This window comes from Heteronotia binoei, chromosome 12, assembly GCF_032191835.1.
Source record: "Heteronotia binoei isolate CCM8104 ecotype False Entrance Well chromosome 12, APGP_CSIRO_Hbin_v1, whole genome shotgun sequence".
Lineage (NCBI taxonomy): Eukaryota > Metazoa > Chordata > Lepidosauria > Squamata > Gekkonidae > Heteronotia > Heteronotia binoei.
This window is the reverse complement of record NC_083234.1, coordinates 48,162,411-48,179,589: the sequence shown is the minus strand read 5'-3', so window position 1 is coordinate 48,179,589 and position 17,179 is coordinate 48,162,411. Positions and strand designations below refer to the sequence as shown.

The following is a 17,179-nucleotide window of genomic DNA, read 5'->3' as shown; positions in this document are numbered from 1 at the left end:
TTGGTCACTCCGTATGTGTGAAATAGTTACTTAAATCTGTGATACCCTAGAATTATAATTCTTGGCCATCAACATAAATCATTTTGGACAATGTCATGTTAACTCAATTACGTCTCAGTGTGCCAACCCTATCACAAGTTCAAAGATCAGCCATTATTTGAGGAAAAGAAAATATTTGTGTAATTTGTGGGGGAAATACCTATGCAGTTTCGAAACACTATGTAATTCCATCATGCCAAAGACCTGAATGCATTTGCTTTTGATGTAGGTACACCACACTGTCCTACAGAGCACCTGAAATGGTCAACCTTTACAGCGGCAAGTTGATTACTACAAAAGCAGATATATGGGTATGTAGTAAGTTTGCTGAAATTGCTTGCGCATTCGTGGCTTGCTCTCTGTATGGTAGAAATTAAATTGGCAAAGTCTGTCTCTCTCCCTTGTCTCTCTCTCTCTCTCTCACTCTCTCATTCACTCAGTCACTCAAGCCAGTCACCTCCTGTTCTCTCTGATGCGTGACCAAAGAAAATCCATTTCTACATTCCTGTTCGGTTTGCTTGTAAGATTTGTTAAGGGCTTTTAGAGGAAATGGGGGATACAAATGTTCTTAACAAATAAGAGCCTCGTCTTGAGTTCCTAAATAATTTCATCAGGGCTAAATTGCCAAGGTCTTTTAAAAATTGTATTGAATTTCTTTGATTAGTTGCCTGTTCTGTTGAAGAACTTTTAAAAATAGCTCCCTTTGACATGGGCATGTGTCAAGCTCAGAGAAGCTTGGCCTTGTCACTCTGAACCACTCTGTGCTTCCCAGGGGAAGAGTGAGAGATGTGTACAGATAAATTTGAATTATGTAACCAAGGGCTAATCTCCCACTCACCCACCACCAGATTCTTTGCACAATGTCACCTTTGCATCAGAGAATTAAGGGGCTTCCTTTCTTACCTGAACATTTCTTCCTATCCTGCCCCTGAAGAAGCCATAGGAAGCATCTGTTCTTTGTAGTGTGGGAACTGTCCTTTGCTTATCCTGGGTCCTATTTCATTGCTAATGCTTATCCTGGGTCCTATTTCATTGCTAATGTATACAACAAAGAGTGTTTGTCATTTGACATAGGGATGGTTTTTCAGTGGTCCCCTGTAGTTTGGAGTGTTGGAAGTGGAAATGTGATGTGACCTTTTTGGTGAGTGCTCCCCAACAGTGGAATTTCCTTTCTCTCCAGCTCCTGCAAGCAAACTTTCCATTTTTGGGCAAGCATTTTGTGGCTGGGAAGTATATTTAGCACAATATTTTATTAATGAATCCTTATAGATATGCTTGCCATTTAATATTTTATAAGCCATATATAAATGACTTTATATATTGCAGTTTTTCTTTTTTATCATGGTGGGGGTGTAATTTGCCCCAAGCAGTTGTGACTGGTACAGTATTATAAATCAAGATGAGTGGTTGAGGATTGTTATGAAGGGCAAATTCTCATGTTCCAGTTCAAGGAAATGGATACTTGAAAGGCTGTTCCAGTCATAGTGCTCCAGGGAGAACTCTAAGCTCAGTACAAGCAGTGGTCCTAGATGCTGTCCTCCATCCTGCCCCTTGGGAAGTTATTCCACTTCTATTTGAATGTGGTCTTTTATATGAACCCCTGAAAAGAATATTTTAATCAATTGGTGACATTTCAGATTACTTACCATGACAAATTGAGTTTTTTTATTCTCTTAGTAGATGGAATTCATCTCCTGTTTTCTGGTTTTATAAGTGGAATAGATTTAAAATCTGTTTCCACAGCTGCTATTCTAGCATACACAAAAAAAGGTGTACAGGGCTTACTTCTCCAGTAAGTATACTACGCTAAATTCTTTCTAACGGTGTATGCATCTGGAAGTTTTGACTTAGTTACATCTAATCTTCTTCACTATTTAATCACATTACTCTAAATACTGTCTGTGCTAAATAGTCCATCCGGCTTCTTATAAATGGCACCCTTTTGAATTATTCAAATGCCTTCCACACTATGACAACAGGTTGGAACCAAAGATGGCCTTCTATCATTCTATGCTTTGCATGAGAGCATAGTGTGAGGGAAAAGGAAACTAATTCCCTAGATCAGGGGTCCCCAACCCCCGGGCCGGGGACTGGTACTGGGCCACAGCTTGTTTAAAACAGGCCTTGCCCCCCCCCCCGGCGCAGCCTCACCCCTGCCCCCAGTGGTGCCTCCCCGCCCCACGTTTTCACCATTTTAAGGCCGGGAAGGGGCGGTGAAGCACCTCCCAGGCTGACCCCTCCCTGTCAATCAGCTGATCGGCTGGGAAAGCTGCTGCCACAGCAGCAAGGGACTCTGTCCCTGCCTCCTTCCTTGGCCTTAAAATGGTGAAAACGGGGGGAGGAGGCGGCGGCGAGGCTGAGCAGGAGGGGACGGAGGAGGAAACGGAGGAGAAGGCAGCAAGGCTGTGGGAGGGCGAAGGAGGGAGGAGGAAAAGGGGGGAGGAAGAGGCACCATGGGGGGACCGAATTGGGTGCCCCCGCTCTGCCAGCCCTGGTGCCACAGTTGGCAGGCTGGCCCTGGGGCCAGTCCCTGGGACCCAAAAGGTTGGGGACCACTGCCCTAGATGTTTATGCAGTCTTTGAGCTACAAGAGTCAGCTCTAAATTATACAGCTCTATGGTCCAGAAAGTTAAAAGAAGAGTTGGTTTCTATGCCCTCTTTTCTCTACCTTAAGGAGTCTCAAAGCAGCTTACAATTGCCTTCCTTTCCTCTCCCAATAACAAGCACCTTGTGAGGTAGTTGGGGCTGAGAGAGTTCTGAGAGAACTGTGACTAGCCTGAGGTCACCCAGCAGGTTTCATGTGGAGAAGTGGGGAATCAAACCCAGTTCTCCAAATTAGAATCCTCTCTTAACCACACCACCATGCTGGCTCTCTCTGGAAGTTACCTTCCACTTATCTCAGGTAAACTTGGAACAATTTCTAGCAGAGCCAATGATTTCTAGATAAGTACGAAGAAATCAGAAGTGTATTCTGTCAATGAGACAAGTAAGTTTTCTGTTGTGGCAAACAAAAGACATCATAATCCTTGATAGTGCTGATTCATTCATGACAGCGGAGGCTGCTTGGGTCTGTGACTATAAAGTTCTGTAAAGATGCCCTGATTTTCTTTCAGGCCCTGGGCTGCTTGCTGTACAAACTCTGCTATTTCACTTTACCATTTGGAGAGAGCCAGGTGGCAATTTGTGATGGGAACTTCACCATTCCTGACAACTCTCGCTACTCCCAAGACATGCACTGCCTCATAAGTAAGTATATGTCATGGAAGGGAGCAGGAATCTGTATGGTCACCATTTGGACAAAGAGATGTGAGTCTGTGTTCTGTTGATATATGTCAGGGTGAGTCAGAACTGGGTTCAATTAAACAAACCTCAGAGGACAGAAAACTAAAACAGCAAAGGCAAGCAGTGTAGCTGTGGTCAGAACAGAGGTCAAGTCCAACACAGCAGCTATACTTTCTGAGAGCTGGAGGCGAGGGGTGGAGTTGTGGGCTGTAAGACAAGAGGTGGAAGACACAGGTGTAGGGAGGTAGGGGAATCAGATCCACAGAAGCAACAGGTCAAAGAAGCAGGCAGAATAGAGTTAGATCATTCCACAATCTATTAATTATTAGGAGCCCCAGCTTTCCTCTGATTGGCTCTTCCACTCACATGCTTCTGCTGGCCTGATCTAGGCTGCAGTTCCTGGAGTGGCCATTTGCAGGAAGACACTGCAGCTTATTCCTCATGTTTGTTGGTTTGCTTGTGCTGCACCTGTGGTTCCCATTGTGCATGCTGAATGTATGATTTCTGCAAGCATTGCTACCTGTTCCTGCTGTCTGTGACTTGGAAATCCCCCAAGGGCTTGTTCAATTGAAGGGACAATCAGACTCCTACCTTGTGTCTCTTGTTGGCCTCTGCATTGTTTGTTCCCTTTAATGTAGCTGAAAGGGTGCTGGCTTCCCACCAGAGGCTACTTCCAGCAGCCACCTGCCTGCTGAGGCTGAAGTTGGGGATGTCTGCTGAGAGAATATATTGGCCATTTGGAGGTGTTCTTCATGAACCCCACAGCAGCATAGAGATGTAGTGATTTGGGTCCAGTGTGTACTGAATTTCAGGTTTCTTGTGAGGAGGTAACCTAGCAGTGAATTGCTCAAGACGTATGAATTGTCTCAAACATATTTATAATGATGATGTGTGGAATGATAAATGTATGTGGAATGAATGTGGAGGGGGGGGGGAAGTGAATGAATCAAAATTGGTTCTTGATCAAAGCAGAGATGGTGTTCTATGGTGGAACTTGTTACAGTCTGTTAAGTGTCTGTGTGATCAATGAGCTACTTCTCTGTAGGTTTTATCTCTCCCCCTGCCCCTTAATTTCCTGGGCCAGATATTCCCTTAGTAGTTTTAGAACTGACTTTGGAAACATGTGAACCTCCATAACTGTGTGGTTTTCTTCTATGTGAATCTGCCTGCTTATGTATTGATCTCAAAGAGCCTGGAATCCATATGAAAAGGCTTGTGCTCTGTGAATGGAAATACAAAGCTAGGCCAGTCACAGCCAGCTGATTCACTACAGTGAATATTTTTTGCAGTGTTAGATGTAGTGCTCTTGGCAGCACTGGAGCAGCAGAGTTGGTCTGCTGGCCAACTTTGGTTTGATTCTAAGTGCCCTGAGAATCTCCCAAGTTCTCCATATGGGCTTTTACAAATGAATGTTGAAACTCACATGGAAGATCTTTTGGAGGAGAATGGGGGCTACACCTCAAACCTCCTTGGGTTTGTGGAGTCAGTGTGGAATTACCCAGGACTGAAGTCAGTCCAGAGAGAAAAACAGTCCAAGCTAGTATACTTAATGCTAGGATACTATTTATTGTCCAAGAGAAAAAAAACGAAGTACAGATATCAGAGTATCAATTAGAGTATGAAGAAAACATCCTCAAAATAAAATAAAGGAACGTTCCTTTTCTGCTCACCAAGCCCTTCAGAAAGGGGTATTGTATAAGCAGCCCCAAATTGTAGAAAGGACCATCCACTTACACCCTTCTGCTCACCTAACGGGTTCACTGCCAATCCAGTATGGGGTGATCATGGAAGAAAACCACAGACCCCTCCTTCCCACCATTTGGTAGCTCAGCAGTGACCTTTTACCTAGATATATAATTTCTTTTTCTAAGTTCTACAGAAAGTTTCATGGTTTATGTATTTTTCTGAGAAGTTTTCTGGTACGTGGAGGTCATGAAACTGGGAATTCAGGCAGAAGGTATTTTTGGAGGGCACCACTTGACTGTTACGCTTAGATTGCCAGAAAGAAATCAAAGACTTATGGGATAATTGAACCAAGGAACAGCAGTTAGCTATTTTAAAACCTACACAGCATAGAAGACAGAAAGGCCGAGGCTCATGTAACCCCAGTTTCTGCAACAGATCTCAAAAAAGCTGATAGTTGTGCCTGAATCTATTCCCATCACAGTATTAATACAAACCTGCTTGGTAGCTAACTTTTAACAGGGACCATCTTTCAGTTGAGGAAGGGCTGGCTGTCCTGGAATAGAGGTTCCATTTACTAACTGCTTATCCTGTCCTACCTAGTTGGATGAATAGCAGTGGCTTGTCTCTGACAGAGCCACTGCTGTTGACACTGGAGTCACTTGTCTGCATCTGAATTATATATCAAAGCAGAGGATCCTGGTTTTGGGAACTATACTGGAGGTTGGTTGGCAAACCCTTGAGAGATGGAGTATGTTTATGGGCTTTTCTGTTGCTAATCTGTATACCAACTGATTTTAAAATAGTTACATTGAAGATTCCTGACTCAGTTCTTCCAAACATTCCATCCATACCTGAAAGTCTAATATGCTCTCTGTTTCTTAGGGTATATGCTGGAGCCAGACCCCGACAAGAGACCAGAAATTTACCAGGTCTCCTATTTTGCATTCAAGCTAGCTAAGAGGGAATGTCCAATCCAGAATGTACAGGTGCGTGAAGACAGAACCCTGGAGGTTGAAGGGAGGTAACCCATATCAGTAGGGAAAATTTCTTTGTTCTCCTTTTCTTCTATAATGTGTAGGCTCTCTTCCTTAAATGAAGTAGCAAAGCTAAGTTATGTATTACCTTCCCTATGTATTGGCACTGAAGTTGTTAGTATCTTTCTCTTTTTTCCCACCAAACAGTTTTTAATAGAGTTAGGTAACCAAGAGTGATATTTTTGTATGGGAAATGTTTGCATGCCCTTTTTACTGGAGTTGTGATGCCTAAATGTCTTGTACCATCACTGCTTTTCCTGTCCTGCCCAGGTGGTCATTAACAGTCCATCCAAAGCAGTCCATTTATGTCGTTCAGAGTCCACTGAAGTTAGGCATTATGAATTTAGTGTAATAGTGAAGGTACTGATAGGGAGAGCTGTCTGCTATGTCTGGGCTGCTCTTCTTAGTGATTGATGAGCCTCTGTAACTTTCTGCTGTGTGCGCGCATAAATAGTTAACATAAAGTGAATGCTTGATATCCTACCTGCAGAACTCCCCAATCCCTGTCAAGCTTCCTGAGCCAGTGAAAGCAAGTGAAGCTGCTGCTAAGAAGACCCAGCCAAAAGCCAGGTTAGAGCATCTGTTTCTAAGCAGGGCTGCTTTGACTCTGACCAGTAAAAGTCTGGCAAATGTTAGCTATGATTAAGAGCTTATCTTCTGGAGAATTGAGGTCAACTCATGCAGCAACCTTGGAACTTCATTTCAGAAATTTTTAAGGGACTGTAAGCAGCAAATGCTACACTAGGGCATAGGCCCCATTATTCCTTTTGCCTTCTCTTCCTTCCTTCCTGACTTAAAAGCTGGTGTGCTGTAGTAGGTAGAGTAGAAGCAATAGCTCCGTGTATAGGATACCTCCTGTATAGCCAAAATGTTCTCAATGTCTAATAAAGATATTACTTGTATATATTGTAGAAAGTTGATTTCTTTATTTCATATCAAAAAATTCTTATACAAAATTCATTGAATCAGGATTTCATCAAAGCTCTCAATAATTCTGGATTTGCACAACGTATGCAGAAGATCTTGACACAAATAAATCAAAAGTCAGCTTACAGGCACAACCAGTCTACAGAACTCCTGTTTCACATTATTGCTTTATCCAAACTAATTTCCTACTCATATGCTTCACTCATCACATTAGAAATAATTTCTACATCATTTTCCCAGCATTTGAGAGCTTTGATGAAATCCTGATTGAATGAATTTTTGATATAAAATAAAGAAATCAACTTTCTACAATATATACAAGTAATATCTTTATTAGACATGGAGAACATTTTGGCTATACAAGAGGTATCCTATACACGGATATTGCTTCTTTCCTAAACTTTCATCCGTGTGGCTTTTGTTGTGTAGTAGGTAGAGTGGCAGACCAGGATCTGGGAGACCCTGAATTCAAATCCCCACTCTGCCATGTAAGCTCGCTGAGTGAACTTTTGTCTGGTTGTGTGCTCTCAGCCTAACCTACCATACAAGGTGGTGCTGCAAAGATAAAATGATGAAAGAGTGGAAATTTCACTGAAGATAACAAAGAAGTGTAATTTGCCTTGCAGGATTTTCAAAACAGCATACAGCTGTCTACATAAATAATAAACACTTATTAATAAGTGCCATGACTTCCCTCATAAAGCATGTAGTGATGCCACCAGGAATTTAATTCCAAACACTGTATTTAACTTTCCCCACTGAATTGTGTCCAAGCTCTAAGGCTTCTTCGTTGGACTATGTGGCCCTGAGGATAAGGCACTTAATAATTTAATATCATGTGGCCTCATGTGTCTCCTTCTCAGGTGGAATGTGTTGCACAGTGTCTGTTGGTGTTTGGAACATTTAGGGTTTAAGGTTTAACACAACTGGCATTCTAATGCTGTATTGGTTAAAGTGTCACACTAGAACCTAGGAGGCCCATGTTCGAATCCCCACTCTACCATGGAAACTTGTTGGGTGACCTTGGGCCAGACACATGCTTTCAGTCTAACTTACCTAACAAGATTGTCGTAAGGATAAAATGGAGAAGAGGAGAAATTATTATAAGGTGTATTGGGTCGCATTGAGGGAAAAAGTGAGGTATAAATGAAGCAAACACCACAAAAAACAAACCTCTATAGAGCTTCTCTTCAGCTCAAGTACTGTGAATTTTCAAGCTTTGCCCACCTAACTTGTCCTGTATGAATCTTTTCCTGAGTTAGCAAAATCCCCCTTGAGCTGCAGTGCTCCAGAATGCACATGGCCTTCCATTTGATTCCGGAACAGTCCAGCTGTTGACCTTTCTGTGTGGCTTGTCTCATTTGCTTGGTTGTCTAGAGTTCCTTCTTCCTCGGAAGCATCTTCGCCCCCTCACAGCACGTGTGTGGTCTTAACTCGGGAGGGGACTGCAGTAAGGGGGAGGGGAGAATAGCATTCTAGCTTGCTTTGGTTCCCCTCCCAATTGTTTAATTTTATGACTGTAACTCTGAGGAACAGCTTTCAGCCAATATTTAAGCAAAGTGCCTGAAGCAGGAAAATAATTCTTTTTTTTTTAATGACACCAGTGTAAACAGGCTGCCAGCTGTTGCCAAGCAAGCTCATTATGCCTTTTTTTGTCTGTTACTTCTGTTAAACGTATTTTAAAAGTGGAGATTTTAAATTGTCTCCAATATTTGAATGCATTAAGTGACCAGTATATTCTTGCCATCCTGGATGGGAAGGGGAAAGCAGTGACTGCTTCCTCCCATGCTTTCCACCTTGATGGGTTCCCTTCATGTTGATAGCAGCATGCCCTGGGACCTTGCAGTAATACTCTGCTCACTCAGCATGTGCATAACAACTTGCCGAGTTGCTTGGAGCAACTTTGATCCCTCTTGTCTTCTCTTGCCACTCCAGTATTTTTTGGCCCTGACCCCTGCCTAGTGGAATGAGCTTTAATTAGAGATCAGGGCCCTTCAGGGCTTGCAAAACAGAGCTCTTCCACCAGGCCTTTAGTTGAGGCTGTTGGCATTCCCTTGTTATCAGGCCTCCCCTAGGGCCCCGAATGACCATCTACACCCATTGAGGCAGAAACTGCTGTGCTGAACTCTGAAGAAGCTATTCATGGTTACTGGAATTTTTAGATGCTAATTTGTAATTTTAGAAAGTTGTGATTTTAATTGTTATAGATATATGATGCAACCCGCCCTGAACCTGCTTGCAGGAAGAGTGGGATATAAATTCAATAAAATAAATATCTGGATCTGCTGCTGCTCCATTGCTTCCCACACAGCATCACTTTTTTGATGCCACTGTAGCTACTTCCTTTTCCCCTCCCAATCCTAGTTCTTTATCTTATCGGTGCCTCACCTGTCACCTGATTCCACTAGTAGTGTCTAGTGGCTCTTAGGGACTGAGCTGCCTACCTGGAATTCTGCACTTAAAGCTCTTGGACCGAGACCTCAAATTCTGCAGTTGCAACTAATTATGCAAATCATTGGAAATATGCAGAGTTACTTAAAATTACATGTTTTATGTAACTGAAGGAGTTACTTTTGTAGAAATTGGAGGTCTGTGGTCTTCTTTTGTGTATGAGTGTGGTTCCCCCCGCCCTCTGGGAAGAAAGGGTTTGGCTATTCAGGAAAGTCATGGGCCAACTACTAGAAGGAGGGGTTGTAAAGATTTGGGATTGTGGAAAATGGTTGGCAGTTGTATGGAGAGAACCCTAAAAGTTGCCTGTTTTCTTTAAAACCTCCTCACACGTGTGGGTCCCCCCCCCCCCTTTTCAGGCTGACAGATCCTATTCCTACGACAGAAACATCCATCACTCCACGCCAAAGACCCAAAGCTGGGCAGACGCAACCTAATCCAGGAATTTTGCCCATCCAGCCTGCCCTGACTCCTAGGAAAAGGCCCACAGCTCAAGCAAGTGTCCAGGCACAAGGTGAGGAAGGGGAGAACACTCAGCCTTGAGGTGGGTTGAGAGGGGAGGAGTTTGAGACCCTCATGGAAGAGACCCACAGATAGCCAGTTAATTACCTCCTTTGAACTATTCCATGGGTGAATTTTCACCGCTGAATAAACATGCACCCTCCTTTTCGAGGGCTGTGTTAGAATTTCCAGATCTACAAGTTGTGTCACATATTAAAATATTTACTTATTAAGATAGTGCCTATGAGGATATCTGTGTGAGAGGCCTCTGGTCTTAAAAGGGATCATGTCCTAGGGCTTTTTATGGGGGCAGCTCCTGTGAGCGGGAGTCATTGGTGGATTACTGGGGAGGGTTCCGGAGGCATGTCTGAAATGTTTTATCGCCAGAACTCTCTGTACCTTATGCTAAAAAAAAAAAAAAAAAAAGTTTACAATTCTGGAACAAGACAAACTAGATTTTGTGACTTGTATAAAATTATTCTTCCGTAGGCTCTTTGTACAATGAGTTCTGGGTTCACCCATGGGGAAGGCTTTACAAGGCCTGTTCCAGACAGCAGAAACTTGTATTTGGCTACTACTTGGCTTTGGAGATCTTTCCAGCTGTCGTTCACAGACTTTTATCTTTGCAGTCCATAAGGGCTAGAATATTAGTTTTTGTTTACAACAAAAGCCTGAAATTTTTAGGGAGCCAATTTTTTCAGCCAGTACTGCATTCTGTGCTCCTGTGGGAAAGCCATGCCCAATCGAGAGTTCAGTTTACAGGCCAGACTTCGCCTCAAGCTGCAGCAGTTCATATTATCACAGCACATAACAAGGTCAGAGGTACTGGTGATGATGGGCAAGAAGGATGCTTTCTCTCACAGTTGTGACTCAGAACTGGGCTTGTAATTGAACTGATGGCAGGGATACCATAGCAGGCCTTGGTGCTGTGACGGCTCTGGAACAAGAACCAATATAACGGAATATGCCTACAAGGGCTGCCCCTGTGCCTACAGCTCTCTGCTCCACTACAAAGTTCAGTTGTACGTGTTGCTAAGCTTGTTGAGAAGACATGCAACCTCTCTGGAGTCTGGTCCAGAGTTTTCTATATTTGTGTGTGGTATTTATATGTTCTGGAACAAAGCCTGCTTTAGAGACATGCCCCCTGCTAATCTTTAGGCCAAAGACCTGATCCGGAAGGCTTGTGTCTTTTTTAACAGTCCCTTGCGCATCAGTGGTTGAATTGCTGGTTGTCCTTTAGCATTAGTAATTGTATTATACCTATTTAAAGCAGCTTCTGTAGAACCTGCATTTAAAGCAGATAAAAAGTTTTACAAGACCTGTCCAGAGATGGCCCTTTCTAACCTAAGGTAAAACCCTGAATGTGTGGTTTTGGTTAATTGGATTTTTATATAATTCCCTCAGTAGTTTCTGGTATTGATTAGGCTACAATGTATGAAAGAGTGATATAATAATTCCCCTTCTCCCCAGCGTTTCCTATATTCCTTTTTCTTCCTAATTGAAACATGTTTATGTTTTCAGTTCTTGTTCTGTGAGAAAATTCAGAAATTGCTTTTTTTAAAAAAAAAGCATAATGGTATAATTGGTGTGCAGAAACCTGACTTTAGTGCTACACTCTATTATCCACCCTTTAGCTGCAGTGCCAGTGTCTTTGGCTAGCAGTCAGCCCTCGCTCCCTGCAGGTCTCCCACAGCCAAAAGCTCTGCCTCAGCCGACTCAACCTCAGCCGAAGCAGCCGGCCCCTGTACAGCCAGCTGCTGCCGCCGCCTGCCAACCACAGGTCCCTTCAACTCAGCCACAAGCCACTCCTCAGCACCAGCTCTTTTTGAAACAGCAGCAGCAGCAGCAACAACAGGCTACGTTCTATCAGCACCCGCCAGCAGCCCAGCAGCCAGTACAAGCTCCACAGGTGAGGCTTCAGGTCATAGGGGCGGGGAGTGGGAAGTTAAGCACGGTGAGGGAGGACCTTTTGAGGTCTTTAAAAAGTCATTTTTACATTGAAATGAAATATGCATGGCTGCTTACAGAATTTTAAAATAAGTAATTTTTTTTTAACCAGAAGAAATCAAGCTCATCCTAAATTACAGCACCACCCTGAACAGAGGGCAAACGCTCCCACACTGTTTGGCTGCTGTAGACAGGGTTGTTCTGCCATGCTGAAGCCATGATTGGAGTGGCTCTGCCCACTCTCCCACTGCAGTCTCCTGTCCACCCCCCCTTGCACCAGTTGCTCATGGGCTGCATAAGACCTGGATGAGCCAGTTCTGGCTCCCAGGCCTTAAGTTTGACACTCCTGTTTTAAGCTATATCTTTACAGTAACAGTGGATGATGCCTACATTTGCAGAAAAACACAGGTTTTGCCAGTTCCAAAATCAGAGAGACTTGACACGCACACCCCAACCCACACAGGATATGCAGCCTTTGAAACCATCAACAGTGGTATTAATTCTGTGGAATGCAGAGAGCTGCATTCACATTTGCTATCAACCAAGAGAGTCTCATTTACTTCCATTCCTGGCACAGGGCTACACCTCAAGGAGACTCACAGCTTACCTATTCCTCAGGTGGTGGCAGTTTCACAGTGGGAACCACCTGCCAGTTACAAGGTGCCACTGTGCTGCTTTTGGAAACAGTGCTCAGAAGAGCCGTAGGTAGCATTTCAAAGAGCCACATGTGTCTCCCAAGCCACCAAATGAGTATCATTGCTTTATAACTGTTGGTTGTAAGAGCAGTTCTTGTGTTGACTAAAATGAACCTTTTCTACTTATTGGCTCAGCCGTTGAAGCTTTATAGAATATTCTTTTCAGTGACTTAAAAAAAACCTTGTGTTGATGCAGAGGGATCTTCGGCCAGTGGACAGCCCTCTTTTTTGAGTTTCCCACAAAGCCAAAATCTGTGCTTCAGCTGACTTGATTTCATTTCAAGCATTAGGCCCCTGTGCAATTGGCGACCGCCTGCCAACCGTAGGTCATTTGTCTTGGCCACAAAGAAGGGAGCAGGTAGTGGGGAGGAGGTGTCTTGAGGACTACATAAATGGTGCTTCTGAATGGAAAATACATAAGCCAGAGAAATGGATGCAAGAGCTGTAAAGAAAAGCACAAAGCTATACCTGTAAACTTACACGAGTTTCTACTTGCCCACATATACTTCATTCAAATGGCCGTTCGGTGTCATTGAGTATTTTCGGAATATCTCTAACAAAATGATAATATAAATGGAATGATAAGCATAAAAATTGCCTTGAGATAGCTTCTGGTCAAGGTAAAAAAAGATAGTTGTAGTTAGTTGCATTTTAACATGCTCAAGCAAGGTTGCAACCAATCACAAAGCTGTGCTCTGGATATTTGTGATGATATTGCAGGTGCAGGCAAAGCCACAAGCACCTCAGCAGCCAGTGAAACCACAGTTCCCAGTGGTGCAGCAGGGAGTGGTCACAACAGCGCAACAGCAGCCAGTGCAGAACTACATCCAGCAACAGCAGCAGCTACTGACCCAGCAGGCCACCATACAGCAGAAGACAGCTGTAGCAGCAGCAGCTGTGCAGCAGAAGCAACCAACTCAGATCCTGCCACAGGCACAGCAGGCTGTGACACAGCCAGCCTCTACGCAGGATCACCCAGTAAGGATCAACAAGCTGTTTGGTAATACTGTAACTTTGATGTGTTGACCGTGATCAGGAACCAGATTTTCTGGAAGGCCATTCCTTGGGGTGGGGGTGGGGTTGCGTAGAATTTACTGACAACATAACAGGAGGTGAATGAAAGCATAGAGCTTTCATTCACCTCCTGTTACGTTGTCAGTAAATTCTGCTACCATAGCTGCTGCTTCCTCCTCTCTCCCTCTCTCTCTCGGCTTGGCTTCGCGAACGAAGATTTAAGAAGGGTGCAATAGTCCACGTCTGCTGCAGGCTCGCTGGTGGCTGACAAGACCAATGCGGGACAGGCAGGTCCGGCCACAGTGGCTTCCTCCACATAATTTATAATAGCATCTAGGGGAGGTAATTGGGAGGTGGTAGCAAGGCTTCTGGGGGCTGGATTTCGCTCTGCTGAATTTAGCTGTGGGCCTCTGCTTTATCATGTTGGTGAACTGGATGCTTTGTAGGTGAACTTTGGATTTGAAGCTCCTGAAAACTGTTGGCTTGACAGCCTTTTGGGGGGTGGGGGGAACAGAAGTTTTTCTAAGCTTGCAGCCAATAAGGGATGTTGGCTTGGAAAACCAGCATGGATTGAGTAGTGGGTTTGGACCAGAGAGCCTACATTCCCACTCTGTGCTAGAGAATAGAGTTGGTAGAACTCTGCACCCCCAGCTTACCTGCAGTATGCATTACAGTGCTCTTGACAAGTCACTGCCTCTTAACCATGTTGGGAAGGTAGATTGGAGCAGCCCTACCATGTGTGTTGCCCCAAGCTGCTCTTAGTGTGCATACCACTAAAACCAGAACTTCTCTGAGCTCCTTGGAGGAAGGGCCTAGATGCAGATATGAATGGGAAGGCATCTGCTAATCATGGCCTCTTCTTAAGATGGCTACACTGGCAGGGCCAATTCATATTTTGCAGCAAGCAACTCAGATCGTGACCAGGGAGTTCTTGTAGCATTTGTTCTGTATTCAGAAAAAAAAAGTATATTTAGGCTTCATGAGTGTCTTCGGCTTGCCTCAGCAAGATCTGCCTACATGCTTCTGCACTGAGCCTTTGCAGAAACATGCTGCAAGGACTGGGTTTAGTACTGCAAGGGAGAGTCTTTTAAATGAATATCACCAAACGATAGAAGCCTTGATGTATTTCTTACAACAGGACTAACACAGCAAATCAGAGTGCTTTTAGTTTAACTGCAAGCCCCTAGAAATGTAGCTCTCTATTTTAAGGGGCTTGTTGGAAGGAGACTGGAGAGCTTTGCATTCATCTGTAAGGTTATTCCTGTCTTTGTTTGCCAGTTTCTGCTGGGGATGGCTCAGTGTCACTGCTCTTGAATGTTATTCTGTAGAAGTGGCTTGTAGTGTACTGTATTGGGTTTGTGACTAGCTATGGAAGCAGTTTCTAGTCCTGGGGATGAAACAGGGATGCCGCCAGAGTCAGCCGTCTTTGCATGAGTCTCAGTATCGGAATTACTTTGGCTTTTATGGTTCTTTGGATTCTGGGCCTCTGGTTCCTGTTCTTCAAGACTCAGGATCTGGATGAGCAAATTAGAGCAGAATTTGAAGGTTAAATTCTCATTCAAGCAGACTTTCTTTCTTTTTCCTTTTTAAACAATGAATAATCCATTTTGCTACTATAATGTATGCATTCCTCCCAAACAAGAGCTCTTTACTTAAGGAGAAGCAGGGTTTTCCCCACCCCAAGTGAAGCAGCTGCCTACAGTATAAAAGGGATGGAAATCTGCCAAGGATTCCCCATTACTATCACTGCCGACAGCTTCAAATGAAATTTCACATCCGTCTCCCCCACACAAATGCACACTTTATTTCTATTCAAGTGTAATCATTCCTCTTTGTTTCATTTTAACTGAAATACAGCCTCTTGAGCTTTTTAAAAAAAAAAAAGAATGAAGAAGGCACCCAACAGAAGAAAAGCATTCTAGTTGAGACTATACTTACATCCAGCTCTCTTTGCCGCACAGTTTCTCTTTAATGCCAGAAAGCTTTGTGTATCAGTCGCCATCTGGTTTCAAAAACAGATCTGGAAGAGAGATCTGCTGGAAGGAGGAGAAAATAAGAGAGGCTCCCTCTCCACTACCACCTCCTTTACCATCTCAAGGAGGCAAATTTAAATCAGGAGCTTTTGTTGATCTCTGTTAATGCTCACCACCTCATCCTGTATTATAGGTCTGCCAGTGCTTGCGGTATTCTTGTGCTTCTAGAAGCACAGGGCTGGAAATACATACGCATAGGTCTAAGGGAAGTTGTCAGTGGTGTACAATAATTAGAACACCACATCTCAGTTAACTATCCAGAGCTTCTGGAGTGTTCGTGCACCCATTTTGTAGACACTCCATTCATTACTGTGCATTACCAGTCAGTTACTGGACTCAATCCAGAGTATCGGTTATCACCTACAAAGCCTTTGATGGCCTTGGACACTCACACCTGCAGGAGCGTCTCTCCTGCTATACTTCACCAGGGTAGCTTCTCTCACCTGAGCAAAGCCTTCTGAAAGTGCTACCCTATAAATGTGGTATGATCCGCAATTTGCCTGTTCTAAGTGCTTTCTCTGCGGTGGCTCCCACAGGATACAACAGCTTGCCTGTGGAGGTCAGGAAGGCTCCCACACTTCTGTCATTCCATAGACTGCATGAAGAAGAAATATTCAGGGGAGGGGGATTTTTAATAAAAAGAAAAGAACTGCAGTATAGCAGAACTGTTCAGGGGGGCACTTTTAAAAGGATGCTTGTTACATGTATCAGTTGAGCATCACTGTTATGGGCCCATGCCATGTGGTTTGGTTCTCTTCCCTCCTCTGTGCTAGTTTGTGGTGTCTCTGATGAGTTGTCTGCCTTTGACCAAGGCTCAAGCTGCTGCTCTTTTTGGCCTAAAGAGGTTCAGGGAATCTTGCTACTACAGGAGTCCAGACCAATTAGACTTGCAGTGTCTGTCCTATTTACAAGTCAAGGTTACTGTTGGAGTTCTAAAAGTGTGGCTCTTGCCATCCTAGGAGGGGGATGACTTTGTAATGCTAAATTTTCCTATGTTAGGAGCAGAAATACACCAAATGTGAAGTAATGTTTCTAGCATATAATAAGCTTACAGGGAAACCACCTACAGAGGAAATAATTTCCCTAGATTGCTGTCTTTTTGCACATAGGATATAACTTTAGGGAAGGTTTTCCATTTATTACCTTCCTATTCCACCGTTCTTCCAAGTAATTCAGGATGGCATGGCATATGTGGTTCTTTCTCCACTTTATCATCATAACAATCCTGTGAGGTAGGTAAGATAGAGTGTGACTGTTTCAAGATCACCTAATGAGCTTCATACTGAGTAAGACTGAATCTGGATGTACCCAGTCCTGTTCTGACATTCTAGCCACTACAAAGCGTTGGGTCCAGTGCAACAGGGTTCCTTCTCCCATAGGAACAGCATTTTAGGGGCATTTCAGGCTGCTGTAGGCGAGGAAAGTTGAGAAAGATGCACTTTTTGCCCATGAAGAGGCTGTGCTGGATCCAACTCTGAGTCTGCCACTGGTACTCAGTAAGGAATTGTAGAAGCAGTTTTAGAAGTTCCGCAACCACAGAAAATTACATGCAGATTTTCTTTTCTTCCTCAAA

At 43.8% G+C, this 17,179-nt stretch overlaps 1 protein-coding gene across 1 annotated transcript in view; it reads left to right on the top strand.

Moving 5' to 3' along the window:
- Positions 1–17,179, top strand: part of AAK1 (AP2 associated kinase 1) — a 117,794-nt gene that overhangs the window by 59,956 nt on the left and 40,659 nt on the right. Inside the window, exons 7-13 of the mRNA XM_060251881.1 lie at positions 269–350; positions 3,153–3,285; positions 5,890–5,993; positions 6,532–6,611; positions 9,776–9,930; positions 11,552–11,838; positions 13,292–13,537. Coding sequence (XP_060107864.1) covers positions 269–350; positions 3,153–3,285; positions 5,890–5,993; positions 6,532–6,611; positions 9,776–9,930; positions 11,552–11,838; positions 13,292–13,537 — 1,087 coding nt within the window. The remainder of the gene's footprint in view (positions 1–268; positions 351–3,152; positions 3,286–5,889; positions 5,994–6,531; positions 6,612–9,775; positions 9,931–11,551; positions 11,839–13,291; positions 13,538–17,179) is intronic.